The sequence below is a fragment of the Danaus plexippus genome (genome assembly GCF_018135715.1).
Source record: "Danaus plexippus chromosome 22 unlocalized genomic scaffold, MEX_DaPlex mxdp_27, whole genome shotgun sequence".
NCBI classification, from domain to species: domain Eukaryota; kingdom Metazoa; phylum Arthropoda; class Insecta; order Lepidoptera; family Nymphalidae; genus Danaus; species Danaus plexippus.
Genome location: NW_026869855.1, coordinates 441,232 through 461,717, shown reverse-complemented (window position 1 = coordinate 461,717; position 20,486 = coordinate 441,232). Strand labels below are relative to the sequence as shown.

The 20,486-nt window shown below is 29.4% G+C and overlaps 1 protein-coding gene across 1 annotated transcript in view; it reads left to right on the top strand.

Annotated features, from left to right (window-relative positions):
- Nucleotides 1-19,632, top strand: part of LOC116773552 (zwei Ig domain protein zig-8-like) — a 97,339-nt gene extending 77,707 nt beyond the window's left edge. Inside the window, exons 3-8 of the mRNA XM_032666028.2 lie at nt 3,076-3,209; nt 5,306-5,383; nt 5,835-5,967; nt 12,587-12,706; nt 13,734-13,928; nt 17,219-19,632. Of these exons, the coding sequence (XP_032521919.2) occupies nt 3,076-3,209; nt 5,306-5,383; nt 5,835-5,967; nt 12,587-12,706; nt 13,734-13,928; nt 17,219-17,352 (794 nt within the window). The 3' untranslated portion in view covers nt 17,353-19,632. The remainder of the gene's footprint in view (nt 1-3,075; nt 3,210-5,305; nt 5,384-5,834; nt 5,968-12,586; nt 12,707-13,733; nt 13,929-17,218) is intronic.
- Nucleotides 19,633-20,486: the final 854 nt, after the last annotated feature.

Below are 20,486 nucleotides of genomic sequence, written 5' to 3'. Positions count from 1 at the left end.
AGTTTCGTTTTATACCGAGGGCTTTAGATAAGAACACAAAACAGAATTCACCATTCCGATGAGTTCCGCCAGCTATGACGCAGCATTAAGGGCAGATAAGAAAATTATGTTTTATAACTCTGATAAAACATACAAGTTAGTCATACGTGGAATTAATGAATAAAATTTACTAATATTAAGGTTGTTTTTTTTTTATTCCCTTATTTGATAAATTTTATTTATCACTTTTTTTTCTAATTCTCGATTTTCTATCTGAGTATTTCTTTTTTCACTCTCATTTCTTCCACTCCACATAAATTTAGTACGTCTATATTAATAAATTCTTTAATTTCTGTTTTAAATTAATAAAAATATTTGCGGTCTTTATATGATTTTAAGTTGCCAAAAAACAATAAATTTAAATTATTATTATATATATATTAATATTATTCACAATTGTTTTGCAAACAAAATCTTTTTGGATTTACATTGCATGCATTAGCTAGATTCTTTGTTCTCTGCATGCATTGTCAGAGCATGAGAACCGTTTGCCCTAATTTCCTAGTGCCTCATTTTAGTGATTTGAAGCGCAAGGTATCTTAAGATGCAAGTGGGACGCGTTGTAAACCTCAAAGTAAAGATAAATACACGATGATTCGCTGATACATCGATGTCTAATATTTATGTGTTGTAAGTCATTTTATCATTATATCTTCAATAAGTCACTATTCTGATAACAAAGAAAGAAATATCCAAATTTATGTCGAAATCTCTTATATAACGTTGGTTCACCAAACATCTATAAAAGAAATATTCCTTTGATCAGAGACGTTTTTATTTTCTATCTTCATTGGAACTGTAATGATATATCCGTTAAAGATAAATCATTACTAATACACTGATATGTTTTGGCAAAATATTTTTTGTAGCAAGTTCGTGTTGAAATTAATTAGGTATATCACCGGCCAATGTTACTTGACCTTTGGTTGCGAAGCTTGAGGCGAGCCACATGTATACCTTATTAATTAAGGAAGTTCGCTTCGTTGATTTCATACGTTAGAAACATTTTGCTGAGAATAAAAAAAAAAGAATTCTTCTATTTGCAATATAATATCTTCTTTTCTTTAAAATAAACACCAGCAAAAATACGAACAAATATACCCTACTTTGTAAAGTAATTGAAATAATTCTGTAGCCTTTCAAATAGCAACACTTTATAGGGAAGGTAATTTATATTATACAATTATAAATTTATTTCTTGAATATGTATATAAATCTTTATAATCGCTATATTAGTTTAACCGGTTAACGCTGATATTCATAATGGGTTAACTAAAATGTCCCGGGAATGTCCAAAGTCAGAACAATTTTGACAAAACAATTAAACTCAGGTTGATGAGTTAGTAACTTCAAAACAATGTCCCCAACATATTTTTGTCAACCCTAATTTATACAATCTTTCTGATGTAAAAGGGTCATGTTCAACCTAAACGCAGACCTGTACCCACATTACAGTTCAGATGTCAGAGAGGTATAATTTCTTAATCAACTCACCTTTGTTTGAGCTAATTGTATCATTTGCCATTCTATTTGCGCGGAGCTACAAACGGAATACTAAAAACATTGTAACCTAAATGCTTTGCAAAACACGTATGGAAAATTTATTTTGATATTTATCTCACGCGCTGATTTGTCACATTACTCGTCGGATCAAAACATTTGCCTCGCAATTTAGCGAATAAAGTGAACAACGGTCGTGAACGAATGTGATTAACGGATTCGACAGGCGTCACTTGCGTTGTATGAATGATATTTTTATTATAAGTTACTATCGAAATAATGCCTTATTGTAAATACATATTTATACCTGAGCAATCGCTTATACGAGCGTTGCTTTCACAGATTTGTAATTATCTTTTTTGTAATTTTTCGTTCATTTTGTGTCAAGAAATTTTCAAGGTAAACAGAAATAGATATGGAAATTAGGAAAGCTGAAGTCAAAACACTCTTTGCAAATCACGCCTCGATGAAAATCATTTTTCTTTCACATTCAGATTTCAAAGACAACAAAAACGCTATTAATTAGCATGATGCTTTTGATTTCAAAGCTCTATTTGATGCAACGTGTTAAGTTTTAGTAACAAGCCGAATCAACCGTTTTGATCTTTATAGTGTGATATGACGTGACGTGACTTTTTCTAGTCATGTATCATAGAATGAAAAAAGATGACGTATCTTTCTTTGATTACTTTTATAAAGGTCTTCGTCATTGTGTTACTATATAATAAGAGAATTACAATTTTGTTTCCTTACTTAATGATACAAAAAAACTTAAAAACTACATAGATAAAATTACAATAGCGTTTGAAGAAATCAGTTACATTGATTAATTATCATATAAGATATGATGAGGAAATTAGGAAATAAAGTAATAATAATAATAATATATTCTTTATTGTAAAAGCTTAACCTAACAACTATTAGAATTATAGTACATAAAAATGTACAATCTTGGTGGCCCTATTGCAAATGAGCGATCTATTTCAGACAACCAACTTATTTAAATTTAACCTTTTCATAGAAGCCTTAATCACTATTCATTTACGTAGCGTGTAATAAATAAGTGTAGCGTGAAATAAGTTACAGTGAAAGCTGTTCAAAATTCATAGGTATCAGCCATGGCAATGAAAGCCTAAACCGCCCGCCGCCCACCCTTCTAATAAAAGTTTCCGAGAGCCTCTCAATTAATATACACAACTTACCTGTGTTATACTTAAACTCAAATCACTCTGCCAAATTGGGACACAGACTGTTCAATTTATTATGCATACCAAACAATTTCTTCATAATTATGAAATCGTCCACATCTTTTTTCTCACACGTGGCGTTTTACTTCGAACTAAGATACTTTATAATTTGAGGTCCTGATTTTATAATTTTTTTTGTATAAATACGCAATTACCCACATAGTTATTATGAAAAATTAAATATCAATGTGAATTTGTTTGAATATTTCTTAGTTACTTAAAATTATTCTATCAAACCTTATAAAATGGAAATCGTTTTAGCAGATAATTAGGAGCTTGTTTGTTACAGGGTCAGCGCATTATGGTGAGGACAGCGTGGGCTCATTTCCATACTTCGAGTATAATGTGCCGCGAAATGTTACCACCGTTGTCGGTCAGACCGCCTTCCTGCATTGTAGGGTTGAACAACTCGGCGATAAAGCGGTAAGACTCAACCAAAATAGACAAAGCAATAGCCATCTTATTCTAAAACAAGAATAAAGTAGGATCTCTTGAAGTTCTGAGTAAATTATTTTTGGCACGTCTTTACCATAAAATTTTATAAGACATCGTAGGAACCTGCTCCAAATCGTTAGGACTGCTTTATACGTTAAAGTTTTAAAAGATCGCTTCGTATGTATTACGTAAGTTTGATAAAATTATTAATATAGATACGTATTTAAAAATGAAACAAGTTTGGGAAATCACTTAACAATTATAAACAGATTTTCATAATTAAATTACGTATTTTATATTTACATGTGGAATTAATTTGTACAGGTTTGAATCATATTATGATCGTTTTGTCGAAAAGAAATAATATATAAGTAAATATACAACATCTTATATGTTTCTAGATTTTGTGTAAGTGTAAAAAGGCTATACATATAATGAAGAATTTACTGACCAATAAACATACCAGTTGGATAAACGCCAGCCTTGAAAGAGGGTCACAGGTTCAAGTCCTGAATGTTATGATAAATTTTTCACGTCTTATTATTCAAGAAATGATATCGCTTTAAATATTTATTAAACTAAACTTAAACATAGCATATATCTTACACATGCATTAGTCACATTTTGTCATGACTTGATGTTTGATAAGTTCAACCGAGACCTGACCATAAAACTTTTACGGTGTTTTATATAATGTATGAAATAGTTTAAAATTATTTTCTACTGTAAAACTTTTGAAAATTTTCATATAATATACAATACTTCTAGTTTACACTGACCCTAACAAAAAATTGACAAATTTTTGCATAAAATAACTATAGAATCTTTAATGGCATTTACACATTGTTGAAGCATACTGAAACTAAAAAAGTTATATCTTTGAATTAGAACAAAAGAAAATAAAATTTACTACTACCATTTATGAGTCACTTAAACGAGTAATAACTGGCAAAAGCGTAAATTACATGACTTGGAAAAAAACTGATACTGTTACACTGTTGGACCAGTTATGACCAAGCAAAGCTATTGCTAAGCTAATGCAAGGAAAATATCTTTGAAATTGAAAAAAACAGCATCGATTTTAGACGATCGGTGTAAGATCTACGAACATACACATAGATTCAACCATGCACATGCACACGCGCACACACACACGCATAGGCACACGCACACAAACAAACACCGACTTCAAAACAACACCCCCTCTTTAATTAAATCTCTTTATTTATTATCGGTTAACACTAGGTTTTTCTGTTCTAAGATAGTTTTAATCACTTTTTATTAGTGATAACTATAATTCTTTTATAATTTAAAGAGAGATTTATTAAATTTTCCCAAAGTTTTTGTAATTATAACTAACTAAGATAAATAAATAATAATTCTTTTAGCGAAGGATTGATTCAAATAAATGTTAATTTAAATTCATACACACATTACTAATATAATAAATAGGGTTAATTCACGTCACAAATGAATCCATTACGCTCCAGATCAAATCAACGACGGTCCCAGTAAAAAACAAACGTATCGACCTACTAACTAGTCTCTGTGGGTTCTAAAGATTTTGGTCCAATTAACCTAAATTATAAACATTTTTATAATATAATATGGTCACATCTTTTTCTTATTCATATTTTATTACTTATTTTTAAACCTCACACAATCTTTCATATTATACCTAATGTTGTATTATTTGTTCACGAGCTGTGTTATATTATTTTGTTAATGACAATTAATAGCCGAGGGCAATCCCCCATCAAAGACAAGACATTAAATTAAAGTATATGTTAATGACATCCTTCGAAAGGTTAAACGAAGTAGAATACTTTTCATTATTTAAAAGGCCCCTCATTTATATAACGTATCCCTTGCAAAGTATTTTCCTTCGGGCGAAGTTAACTACGTCAATACATTATTTCTTTCTCACAAATATCTCTTTATTTACAATCTGATCCTTTGGAACTGAAAAGTTAATTTATATGTAATGAATGTTTCATCTTCATAATTACATTTATGTGTTGACTGCTACGTAATGAAATCTTATATTAATAAGTATATTAAATTATTTTTAATTTTTTTCTTAGGTGTCATGGATAAGAAAAAGGGATCTTCACATTTTAACAGCTGGAATTTTGACATACACATCAGATCAGAGGTTCCAGGTTAGTTGTTTTAGAAGTAATGTTCACAAAATATTAATTGATATGAAAACAATGTAACATTACAAATTAACTTTGTTTTTGTGTATTTTTTTTTATTGGCAGAAAAAAAAGTATCTTAATTATTGTAACCATGAAATCGAAACTAATGCATATTAATGTGAAATAGTTTTTATATAAAACCTCTTAGCTTTTTCTGGGTCATGGACATTTATATTAAATTATATTATAAGTTTACTTCGCTGGCACTCCAAAGTAACCCTTGATACAGTTTTCGCTCTCGTATTTTGTTGACGACACATGAGTGCCTCTTATATATTTTTTCTCATTTATCAAAATAACAACGAAATAATCTAAATATAAGTTTTGAAAAATCCGTTAGAGTCTAAAAGGCTAGTGGTATTTCAAATCGAAATACTCTATTAATATTATATCGAATAAATTATCTTTTTAGGTCATAAGGCCAGATAAGTCTGAGAACTGGACTCTTCAAATCAAATTTCCTCAGGAAAGAGACGCTGGCATCTACGAATGCCAAGTAAATACGGAACCGAAGATGTCTCTGGCATTTCAATTAAATGTTGTCGGTGAGTTGATTAAATTATTGAACATTTTATATTTTTATTTCTTATTATTGAAAACTACAAAACATTGTTGGCGTATCAAATTTTCGATTGCCTTTATTAATTCATTTTTATCAAGAGATATTTGTTGCTTATTCATAAATATTACTTGATGGCAATAAAATCCAAATATCTCTACCAAGAAATAAAAAATAATAATTAAAATCTATCCCGAAAATCGCGAATTATAAATTCCAAAGAATTTTTTTCTCAATAGTTTTCAATCTATAATATTATTATGTTAATTGAAATCTGTTAAGGCTACACTTCCTTTTGTAATTTTCTCGCTCTGTAATTAAGGATTTCTGGCATTTTGCCTTCGTGAAATGACCTCACTAGAAATCTTTTAATTAAACTTTTTTTTATAAAAATAATCAACAACCTTGGATTGTTTTATACCGCTTGAACTGCCTTAAGAATTTTAAGAGTTATTGGGTTTTATATTAAAATGTCGAAAAATCGTCTTTTAAGATAAAATTTTCGTGCACGACAAAATATCTAAATAGCTTTTAGGAATTCGATTACTTTCGAAAATCAATATTTATTAATTTTAATCGATAAAAGTTATTTTTATTGTTTTGTAATTTTTATTTTATATTGACTGCCTTTAATAATATTTATCACAGGCATAGTGTTGGTTTGATTTACTAAAAAAATCAAATACTTACTTTGATATCAAAAAAAAAAATATAAAAAACTATTATACATAAAAAAAATTCTAAAATATGAATATGGGATAACCAACTGTTCTTTACATTACTTGAGAAGATTTACCAATAGTTTTAAGCACACAACATAAATATTAAATATATTTCAATACTGGTTGCCTTTCTTATTTACAACATATGTAGTAAATAGAAAATATAATATATTTACATAACAAAGACACTCAAAACACTTAAGGTGTGGAGGTTTCAAAGGTGACAATATAAAAGTGAAACACGCCACTTTACAGCACTTAACTTAATACATTTAGTTTTGAATTCTCTTCCTTTGTAATTAATCTTCTCCCTTGATCTTGTGGTTACAATCACCGCACTTTAATCTTTTAATAAGATTTCCTTAAGATAATGCTGACAAAGCAATTTAAGGTTTCACAAAAGAAATACTTTTTAACAACCCACGAAACAAAAGCGCCTACTTATCCACCCATCTTAGTGATACTTAACTCTGAGCTAGATTTAATACGGCAATTTAAATTAATTAGGTTTCAAAAATTTTAAAAATATGATTAGATATTTACATGTCAAGTTTATCAAAGTCGTTAAACCGAAAGAGTTTTGTGTCGTAATAGTTTTAAAATGTAGTCGTAGCATAGCATGGTGCTATCTAAATGATTTTATTCATACAAATAATACGATTATTTAGACACTATCCATTTTTTTAAGATTCTGTCATCTCAATTGGCAAAAACAGAACCATCCTAGAAATTTTGTCTTGTTTTTCGACATCATCTAAAATATTCAGGTCCATGATTTGGTAAATCTAAAGACAATAAAATTTTAAGACCACAGAATCATAAATATGTTAATTTTAAATAGACTTATTTCTGACCTGATATCAAAGAGTTTTAAAAGCATTATGTAACAAAACTGTTTCCAGTTACAGCACAAAATAATTATAGTTTTGCCACAACTAGTTTATATGAAGATACTAAAGTTACCTCGACTTCGTCGGGGACTATAGTTTTATAACGACAGAGTTAGGTCTGTCCTTCAATACTAACATTTGGTTATTTCAGTTCTTGTCTAACAGTTTATGAACAGTTTCGTGAAGAAAAACTTGCAGTTTAAACAGAAAACTATTTGTAAGCTGAAGGTATCCTGTAAGAAGTTTTCTAAATTAATATTTATAGATTGTAATTTAACTGTTTAAGAAACAGTTAATTTTTAATCCATTGGAATAGAAAATATCACATATAATTGTTTGTCTATTTATTTTCAAACCCACTCCCTTGCTTTTCTCGTTTACATGATCCAACTATTATTATTTAACGAAAGCGGCATTATATAGGTATTTTTTTTTTTAAATAGCACTTCAACTGAATTAAATTTAAGGATATTAACAAGCTTTCAGTATTTTAAAAAGTGGCCATAAGATTATACAAATCTCATTTTATTCCTTGGAAAAATCAATATTGCTTTATTCCACTGAAAGCTGTCTTTCTTTGTATTTCAAAAGCGCCGGAGCTTTATAAAGTACAACTTGTGAAGTAACCTCAATTTGCTCAGTGATTTTCATCGCAAATGTTGCAACTTAATAGTCCACTTTGACAGAGAAACTTGTATTTTATTGAAATTGTAAAAACAATTTAAATCATTATCATGACTATGATTAGGCAAGAATATTTTTTGTATATTTTTTTATATGTCATAATTTTTTTAATCATTAAGACTATATTTCTTTATACAACTAACAAACTTTTTGTCCTTCAAACCTATTTTAGAATTTTTTCCAAAACACATACGATACCAAGGTGAAACCGCTGTACAAATGAGTCAAGATATTGATTTCAGTTACAAATTAATAAATATTTACCTTATGCCGTAACAAATTACCCCTAACTTCTGACAGCTATAAATATTTTCTACTGATTACATAATTAAATATCTCGTTTTGAATATTAGACATATTTATTAGATCGTTAAACTTAACTTCCTATGATTAATTATGTTATAATCATTTAGTAAACAAATCATTAATGAGATCTAAGACTTCCCGAGTCTTGATTGAAATAATACTTTTTGGATTATACAACGCGAGTTTTATTATTTAAAAAAACTACATACTCCCGACGGTTCGGTTACTTTGCAGCAACCGTGATCACGGCAGACGAGACGTGAATATCTGCCAGTTGGTCCTGTTGTTTATCATCTACCTCCAACGATTTATTAATTTTGGCGTACCGCTCTGGATACCGACAGAATGCGTTTACGGTTTCACGAGGTCCTGCGGTGTGGTCACTGACATGGGATTTTATGTTTTGAAGGAGGGAGTCTCAGGTGTTCATCAATCTATCCAAATATTGATTTCAGGTTATTCTTACTGCTGTTCTTGTAAAATATTATTTCGACAAAGAACCAAATAGTTTGTTAGCTACGAAAAAAATACGAATATATGAATAAAAAACAATCCTTTATATATACAAGACATAAGTATAAAAAAGTACTTCGAAAACTAATTCTTATATTATTTTATTGTGTTATTAAAAGAAAATGTTGTCCTATTGTCTATATCATTTCATTGCTAATCATATCCTCATATAAATTTATAGAACCAGAACCTAAATTATTTTTTTTTTTCAGTCAAAAATAAATCTGATAAATGAAATATAATTTCTTTGTGTCCGTCGTTTAACAGATTATATTAAAAAACATTAAACATAAGATCACAGTTAGTTAGTAGTATTATGTCGTTAAAGGTAACGTGTGCGCTGTTTAATGAGATCCAATAAAGAAGCGTTGTAAATTACCGTGAAATAATCTTAAAACTTAACTGCTAAATCTTACATCTCATTGTGAAACTTTTCGTAAACGACAATTGCACTCTCACCGTCAGTTTATGATGCAATTAGCGCATAGTTAAATTCTTTACCGTTTAAAGATGATAAAATTAGTTTAACTTTTCCGTATTGTTGCTAAGAGGATCCTTAATTGTTACTGTTTTCATTATACTGGTTAGGTATAGAAAATATTCTGAAGAATATTAAACCTACTTACATTATACATTTCTTAACAAAAGTATTTATTTCTACCACAAATCAAATGTTAAGAAAATGTCATTTAATAGTCATGTATGTATAAACTATTACTATTTAAAGGAATGAATTCGTTAATCAGAATCGCTTCATCTATTTGGTTTTCATAAAATTTAAAACACCAAGTTAATATTATAAGAACCAACTCTTTCTGGAGAAGTCGAAAAAACAATGTAGTTAAAAGTACGAAACAAACCATTTACAACAGTACAATAATATATTCTCACGAACAGGGAAACTACATAAAATCCTAATAGAAACGACATTTATTACAGTGATGGAGATTTTTGTTTTTATCACAAACTGACATCAACATGGCAATTCCAATTGAATATATCCTATTGATAATATTATGTTATGACGTCATAATGTAGAATTATGGTCAGGACTTTGTGAGAAATTGAATGAATATAGTGTTTCACAAGGAGTCGTTTCAGACTTCGATATGTTCTAACATTACACATCCTCACTTCTTACTTATTAGTGTTTCAACAGTTTTATTTAACTGAATTTTAATATTTCCGGGATCGAGTATACCTTTTGTACTTACCCGGACTACAATATATGTCACATTCCTTCAAGATCTGTTCCGCTATACATGAACGGTTGAAATATATTTATACAATTGGAACAAAATGAATTCAACTTATAGTAAAAATACTTAAATCATAGTATTAAGGGGTCCAGTCTAGGGCTGGACCCAAAAACTTGGCCGCCCTAAGCAGACCTGGCGGCGGACGATCATTGCAGAGGCCAAAAACATCTTCAAGACTTGGAGCGACATGAAAGGCGAAGCTCAAGACCGAACGGGATGGGGGCGTTCTGTGGACGCCCTCTGCCCCATCTTGGGCACATAGAAGAAGATAGTATTAAGATATAATATAAATGACTGGTTTAAACTCGTGACTGCACTTATTTACATGACAGTTATAGAGGATTTACAGCGTAACAATGGAAAGAAAAAATAAAATGTGATTTGAGCTACATATAAAAATAGATTAAATAAATAGAATAAAATCCTCAATCTTATATAAAATAATATTGAAATAAACATTACGTAAAACCGCAATTTCAATTCCCAACTTACATCGCTCGATGGTACTTCTCCGGATATCAACTTAACCTTACAAAAAAGTCACAGAAACATTTACAACGAAGATTAAATCTTGAATGGAACCCTCGAATACGTTTTTTTAATAAAAAAATTGTTAGACGATATTCGCCTTATCTTAGTCATGTTTAACCTTAATTTGATTTCGTCTTTTGATTAAAAATCTTCTTATATTAATAAAAGTATGATATTGAGAAAAAATTCCTAAAAATTTTAAATAGACAATCAACAAGTAATACTTTGTGAACTTTGCAATGTCTACTATTTTTTGTTAATGAATTTATTACTGACTGATTATTTAGTGTAGATTTTTATTTAACAGTGCTCTGTATAAACCAAACAACGCATCAATGAAAATATATTTTTTTCCACTAATGCTTGATTTGAAAGCAAAGTTAAATAAACGCAGATTTATTTAATTTAATATACAGAATAATATACAGTATTTTTAATGTAAATATCCAATCCTGTAATCCGTAACTCAATTAATATTTGATGCTGGTTTGGTAACAGTTCTAAATAATATTAACAATAAGACCAGTGTGTTTTACTACATTTCTCCTTACTAAGTATCTTCAAAGATATTCTTGCCATATACGCAGCAATATATTTCCTTATATATCATCTTTACATAATAACATTACGCTGCAGTATATTTTCTTCTATAAAATAATCAAACTTCCTTTCCTATCGAAACACAGACTTTGTAAGACCATTAATCTCTAGAGCGGCGGACGATTAATTAGAAATAATTATCGACAATAATAAATCTCTCCTGTAATGTACTCTGGATTTGGCGAATCAATTAATCAGAATAGTGTTACCATTATTCCGAATATTAGCAACATGTCCCATAGCTAATTTCGTAATTATTTATTAATTGCGTCGCAAATCTATGCTTTGATTAAATTTAATTAACAACTGAGAAGACTATACTATTTTTATTCGGCTAGTCACAAAGGACACGCCCTACTTAAATAAATTGTTAACGTAGATATATCATTAGCTTGTCTTTTATATAAAAAATATGTTAAAGGATTGAGAATATTGCATAGTAGAGAGAGGCAATGTTTGAAAAATCAAATCTATAAAAACAAAATAATGAGGGTAAAGCGAATTACTTCTAAGTGCCATAAACATCTTTAATGATATTTAAATGAAACTAATATTTTTCGAATTAATGCGTATTAATTATTTTAAAAACTACATACACCTGACGTTTTGGACACTTTGCAGCAACCTTGACAACGGCCGTCTTAGATGTCATTAACTTTAATAATAGATTGTGTTCTTCTAAACACAATATCGGGTACAATTCCAAACCGAAGCTTTAAGGAACTTAGTAAAGCTACCGATTTAACTATTCAACTCAACAATAGTTATCCATTGTTAATGTTAGCGGTCTGAACACAAGTTATAATGCTATGCTATTATTTCATGTTCCATCGGAATCCCTATCAAACGAATTGAACGTCCCACTGGAGGACAAATATTTCATTATAATACGAAATAATAAAATAAAATACGTCGATTCATTATACCTTTTACCACAAATGAACTCATTACACTGAAAAATTATTTGAAATCAATCTTTATTACTTGACGTGCCTTAAATTCATCTTAATGTTATTACTTCGCAGTAGTACATATTATAATTTCAACTACTTAATATCAAGTATGAGTATATTCATAAAATTAATAACATTTTGTTACAGAGGCCAAAGCAAAAGTTTTGGGTCCAGCAGACTTATACGTCAAGACGGGCAGTTTGTTGTCATTAACTTGTATCTTGAGTCAAGGACCGCACGATTTAGGCACCATATTTTGGTATAAGGGTAAGTTGTTTAACGATTACATTTTTGTTGAATTGAAATATTATTAACTACTTCGTAAAAATTCTCATGAATAGTAAGTACGAGTAGAAATAAAAATATGCTTATTTATTTGACTCTACTATTTGTAGAGATTAATTGTGTACTTGAATTTACGATTATATTTTAACAACCGTGATATTTGTGAGCGAATGGTATGAGAAAAAATTGTATCATTTTCATTGTCTTAAAATATTATTGGCTCTATTTAGTAAGCTAGCTGTTGGGATAAACAAAGAAATGTACTGATTTCTACTGAAATTATTGCATCATTTGTAAAAAATTATGTATGTTGAAAATTTACGAAAATACGGAAAAGATCATAAAGCGATATTGTTACGTAATTGAATACAGATGTGTATAAAAGATCCGTCGTAATTCACTCCAAGTATCTAACGTTGCATTTTTCGAAAAAAAAAATATAACGATCATTTGGCGCGACCCAATTTCTGGATGTAAAAAATCTTTTACAGCAGAAACTATAATTTCTTTCTTTCATTGCGTTATACGATTCGTTTTAATCTATTTTACACTTTTATAACAGAAGCAATTCCTTTAGAGCATTAATCGAAGCGCTCGTATCTTTGGCAAATTGCCTATACTTTGGTATCAATAAAATGTCTTTTCATACGGTTGCCCGATCTTTAATCCAGATGGAACGATTTTTCAATTGACTGCTATGTTTCCGTTACAATGGTTTTGTTCTCGGCTTTAATTGAATAGATATTTTATTGATTTGTTACCGCTTCTCAGTCTTCCGTTCATAATTTAACCACGCTTTCGTTTATTGCTCTTTGTGACTTCAATTTGTTTGATTGTAATATCCTCGTATATTATTTTATTATTATTATAGTAATTTATTTATTATAAATATTTGTTTTTTAAATAAGAAAAGGTTATAATATGTTATAGATTGATAAAGCACCAAATTCCAAAACACGCAAGGTTTCTGTTTATTACTTTATAACAACTCTTTTGTTTTATTTGACAGGATCAAAATTAATAGAATACAAAGAATTAGAAGCAAACGAAGTGGAAGAGCAAAGGATTAGGCTCAAAACGGAATGGACAGAACAACTGTCGTCACGGTTAACTATCGACAAGTTACAACCGACGGACAGCGGAAATTACAGCTGCGTTCCCACAATGGCTGAAACTGCCTCCGTCAATGTACACGTCATAAACGGTTAGTGCGTATTTGCCATATATTATAAATAAATAATTAATGTACTTTATCGTATCGGATATACTTTATTTGCTATTGTGTCTTCTCTACATTATAAATTGGAACAGGTGATTTTGTATTGAATCTGACTAACAAGAAGTTTCCTAACTCAATTAGAGCTAATATTTATATTATTCTTTAAAAAATTTAAGCAATAATGCCTTATACATTTTAAGTGAATTTCAGAAAACTTATATCAAGGAATAAGGAATCATTGAAAGTTTCAGCATTTGACACTGTGAAACTGGACGTTGTTTCCCAGGCGCTTTAATAATTAACTTTTCACGGCCTTTCTCTTAAGCGTTTTAGAAATTTTGAACCGTCAGATAAACTTTATTTGTAGCAGTAACGCTGTAAAGAGTGTAATATAAAAAAAATTGATTTCAAAGATTGTTCTTGTAAAGCAAAATCATTGTTTTAATAATCAAAGATAAGACAAATGAAATGTGAAAACAAAAAATATACTGAGTGATAATAATTCCTTACTTACCTCGTTAAAAAACATAAATAGTCACACAAATAAATTTTCTCTAGGGTAGTAACACAATCAATATGATAGTGCCGTTGTTTTGAATAAAGTGACTTCATAGACGTCTTATTGAATAAAATTATATCAGGATTTATAAAATACTAACGTATTTTTACGGCTGCCAGTCTGAGTTGTATTAAGGAAATAACGTTTCAATTTAAGTCTGGCGTAATAGGAAGTAAAATTTCTTTCAATTTAGCATCAACTTAAAGAACCCCAATATTTTCCTGTTGTACTTAGACTGGCTTTGATGTATATTTGATTAAAATACATATATTTGGACAAAATCAAAAACATGTATCGAGTGCAAACATATAAATAAGTTTTGCAAGTAACAGTTGCTAGGGTATATAATATGATTGCTAAGATAAGTTAATGTACAGCGTCAAAAATAATGGACTTCTTTGTAACCAAACAATACCGTTACCAATTATAACAAAAGTTAACAATGAAACAAAGCAAACTAATAATTTGTTACATATTATGACCATCATAACTCGGTCATCTTTCATAACCATGACAAATAAAAAAGTTCTTAAGTTGATGACAAACTTGCGATAAACTTAGCAAAAGTTGAGACATAGAAAAAGGGTTTCGTATCAGCCAAACTTTTTTCAACGATCCGCTTCAAAAGTATTTGTTATATAAAAGTTTATTTTGGCAAGATATTTAGTGTTTATAAATAATATGATAAAAATATATTTGACATTAAGGAATTACAAAAAAATTATAATGAAAAAATTTCAATAAATGGAAAATTTCACGCACGTTCGTTGTTCGACTTTTTACAAATGCGACATCAAACTATAATACTTTAATATAGTTCTTATAATTGTATTATTACAAAGGTTTTTAGATCATGACATATTTTATTAATAACCAGTTATTTCCAATACAGTTGTTATTTTAATATTCTGTACTATCTTTATAATCTATAGAAATAAATAAAATTGCTGAGTTGTAATAAATATTTGTTCAGATGTTAGACATATATATATTTTTTTGGCGATACCGTATGTTTTTTGCAGTTAGAAACTGAAAAAGTGGAACGATTTTTCCCAATTTTTCACTCACAGATATCTGATGTAATAAAAATAGACTAGATTATTCTATTTCGGAATTGTAATTTATTTTTATTGATATAAATAAAATTACTTTTCAAACCAAATAATTACCGTAATGATTTCAATATTATTATATAATAATAAGTTCCAAATCAGATGATCTAGAAAAGCAATCGGATACGTGGGTGACACTAAAAATGTTTAGAATTGGCCTGTTAGAAACATTGTCAATGAAATTTTTTTTTAATTACAATTTTAGAACTCTTTGGTGACCTAATATAGTATAGTGCATTCATTTGTCATTTGTTTTTGTGAATTGGCGGCAAATCTACAATTGTAGTTACAAGTGAAAATGTACCTAACGCGGGAAAATTTTCGGTCGATGATTTATTATGACTTTCGTTGCGTCGACAAGAAAACTACAATATGCTGCGATTAGCATTTATTAATGAAGCCCCATCTCGTGCCACTATTTACAATTGGTTAAACGAGTTGAAATGTGGACGTAGCAATTTAAACGATGGTCTACGTGAGGGACATCCTTTAACAGCGACTACTGAAGATAACATCAGTGCTGTGCGATGCATGATACAGGAAGATAAGATAATGACCAATTAGCAGATACGGACAAGCCTAGGCATTGGTTTGATTTAAGTTCAAAAAAATTACCAGATACACCTTCGTATGTACTGGTGTCGCCAAATATTAGATAAGTTCACCGGCGGTGACTGAAATGATGTATTTGACATCGTAACAGGTGATGAAAACTGGATATATTGCTACGAACCCGAAACCAAAAGACTATCAACTCAGTAAGTGTTTCCTTTTGTGGATCGGCGAACGAAGAAGTCTAGGAAAAAAGATGATTGCCTCATTCTTTATTAAGAAAGGTCATTTCGCGACAGTGGTGCTAGATGAAGGAAGGACACTTGCTGTAGAATGGTATATCAATCGCTGTTTGTCTGTTGTCTGGGAAAAAAATCGATCTCCTCAGGATTCCTCTTCACCACGATAATGCTTCAATGAACGCCCCAAAATCGACTGTTAAATATTTGACACAGGCAAATGTCGAGATAATGAGTCATTCGCCTTACAGTTGTGACCTGGTGCCCTGAGGCTTTTATTCATTTCCAAGATTTAAAGATAAAATTCGAGGTATTCGCTTTACGAGCCCTGAAGATGTGGCGAAAGCGTACGAAAATGCCCCAGAAGAGATCCCTAAGGAAGAATGGGCCCACTGCTTTGCTGAGTGGTTCCATCGAATGCGAAGATGTGTAGAGAGAAATGGAGATTACTTCGGAAAACAATGAAAGTATTGACCACATTCTATATTAAGCCGTTTCTTATTTTCTAAAAAATTTAATTGTTACCTAGGTACATCAGGTTAATTTCAGTTCCCACACGAAGCCAAAGCGGATAATGATAGCGTTAAAATTATGTCAAACATGTTGTGTGAATCCCGATTATAATAAGTTATTTTTTACTAGATTTCATTCTGATGATTTAAAAAGATGAATTTGTTAAATATTAAATTTTATATAATATAATAGTAATAACTAAAGTAATGAATCAAAAAGCGACCGGGACACTATGTCTTGAAAGTGGAAGGTGACAGCGAATATTTAAATTGATTTTAAATGGTTTTTCTTTGTTGACAGGTGAACATCCAGCTGCGATGCAACACGGAAACACAAACACAGCATCTCCTTGTGCGCTGTCGGTTAATCTTCTCATCTCACTGTATTGTTCCCTCGCTACCTTATACACAAGCACCGTTGACGGACTTAGATGAAAGTTAAAAAGACTCTTATATAAAATATAAATAATTTTCCACTTAATTTAATGTGAATTATATTTGTCACTTTCTATCGTAAGATATAAGAAATGGATAGATATATTTGATGGACATGTTTGTAGGTAATAACACGGTATTATTTATTATATAATGTCATCACTGTTTTCCCATTCCAAGGACTCGACGTATTGAAATGAATTAACATATTTAGTTCAATATCATACATAAATATTAAGGAATATTCTTATAAACTAAACAATTTAGAGAAAAAGGCATTAATATCAAATGGTGTAGTTATAAATTTTTAACAAATATTTATTTTACTTGCTTTATCCTATTATTTACAATGTTTTGATTGCAATGATTCTACTGCGGTGTAAAAATTCTAAGATTTCCAACTGTATTACATTGATAAAATTATGTTATCTCTATATCATTTAATCCTTAAGAAATGCTTATTGTCATACTTTTACGTAAGAGAGTAAGTTTAGTTCATTTCTTTTATATTCTTATATTAAATTACAATAAAATTGAACACAGGGGGATTGGTTTGAAATCAAAATGAGCCCTGGGCCATACAAGATGTTTAATTTCGTGCAACGAGATTTTGCCGAAAGAAAAAAAATGAGTTAAAAATGATAGCTATATTAGATATAGATTCTATTAGATTTTCTTTATTTCAAACTTATCAGACTGAATAGGAGAGATAAGAAAAATACATCTGAGGTTTAAAACAATCTGAGATTATTTATGTAGGGAATCGTAATTTAGGAGAAAAATGTATAGTAATATGAAAATATATTTCTCTTTTAACAAATGATGTGGATTTCATAAAAGAGACCAAATAAATTACTTAAATCACATTTATTAAACGAAATAAAGTTGTTATTGATGACCCTAAATGAATAAAGAAAAGAAATATGTATGAAATGTTATGGGATTTTGGACTTTAACTTCTTCGTCAATACGTCATATTTCCAGTAATGTTTCAGTAACACAGCTACACGTCTTTAATTCAGCTGTTGTAACTAATTTTAGACTGTAAATATATTACAAGAAACGAAATAGCTAAGACTGTTTTGAAAAAAATCTTACATTTATGAATACATCAGCTATATGTAGATGCATTTTAGGAATTATTTTAGATGACCTCAACACCTTGTAAAATATCAACAACTCCTTTTAAATTCCAGGAGTTCATAAAAGCTTTGGAAATTTGAAAAGTATTTTTATCTCTCTTTTAAACATTTTTTTTAGACAATATAAAAATGTAACTCCACTTGCCCCTTCAGAAAGATTGAAGTGTTAACTGAGAAAGAAGACTCATTAAAATCTGTATCATATTTAGTGAGGTCAAGAATAATTATCTGCTTTACTTAACTGGATTTGATTCCAACTGTCGACACTAGCGAATATAGAAATAATCACTTTAAATCAGACCAATTAATATACATATATAAGAAATATATGTCATATGTTTTAATTTATCACATGTTTCGTAATTAAAAATAGAATACAATTATTTAGGTATGCTGTTGCAACTTCAGAGATATTATTTAAGTAACGCTCTAGTAAATCTCGAATTTCTTTAAAATTATAACTAATCGTCAATTTCGATATCACTTTACTATCTGACAAGATTTGATATAATTTAAAATATTACAATAAAAAGCAATAAAATTATTTAAAAAGAACATGTTTATTGTTGTTAATATACTGTAAATATATATCGAAGTATAATCACAGAGCAGTAATCCCTTAGTAAGAGTATCATAGTAGATAAAAACCAAAGCATCGACCTTAAATTCGAAAGAAACATCGTCACTAATTAAAAAACATTCTTAACGTCACAGAAATTGAATGATAATTACACTCAAAATGATTTCAAGATAGTTGAAATCTTTTTTTATTCAAGAAAATAATACTTAAGATAGTTTATGTATGGATATATATAAATATTCATAAACGAAAAACACAGAAACTGTCTGTATTTATTTTGATTTCAAACTCGTACTTAGGTGCTGAATGAAATGACCCAAAATAATAGTTTCCTTTTGCTGTAACACTCATTCTAGGTGCACAATTTAAAATAGCACCAATAGTAGTTAATCTGCTAGAACTATATATTAAATAAGATGTAAATATAATGTAAATAGTTTTTCAACATCGATAAAGTCGATCGTATTCGTTTTTTTATCGATAAAATTAATATAGAAAAGATTATGTAACAAATAGTTTTAAGAAAAAACTTTGACAAATAAACATAGCAAACTTTAACAGTGCTTTATTTCACACCTCTTTAAATTCATCTATAAGGTAAGTATTATTTCTGCCTGGTAAGTATAATTTCTGTATCGATATCCACTGATAGCTATATACATACTTCATCCAAAATAGTATGCTTTCTTGGTCAACACCTAACGCTGGCAGTTTACCTACTGAAGTTACTGAAACCTTTCTTCTATGATCACTTTGTCACTGACAACTAGAACATACTTGTTTACGAAACCAAGGGCTCTTTGAGAAAATTTACATACCGGGATTTACGAAATTTCACGATATTGATCTTCTCAAAGATACTATTTGTCTTATTTTCTTGATTTGAAAACTCTTTCTAACTTAAACCAATGTTGGATTCTAGTCATCGAAATATCTAGAGACGTCAAGTTTTTAGGTTCTTTAGAGGAGAAGGCTAAAATGACCTCAAAGAATCTCTATATGATCATGAGGCTCAGAGAAAAATTCACCAAAACAATATATGGTAATAAATCAATAGCTGCTTTTATAATATATATTTATTTGCTTAAATGTTATTTATATAACTACATACACAATATAATTTCAATGTGTTGATACTGCAAATAATTTCACCAAAACGTGAGATAAAATATAGTCCATGTCTTACTCTGATGTCTAAACTACATTACTTTAAAATTTCATCAAAATCCCCATAAGTTATTTTGAACAAAAGAATGAGAAACATACAACATCCATGCGTCCTCACAAACATTCCCATATATATCATAAGTTGGATTAGCAAACCAGCTTCTAATATAATACGTTATAGTATAAAATTACCACAAATAAATAATAATAAAGTCAATAATACCGTTAATTAAAAGCTTACAATC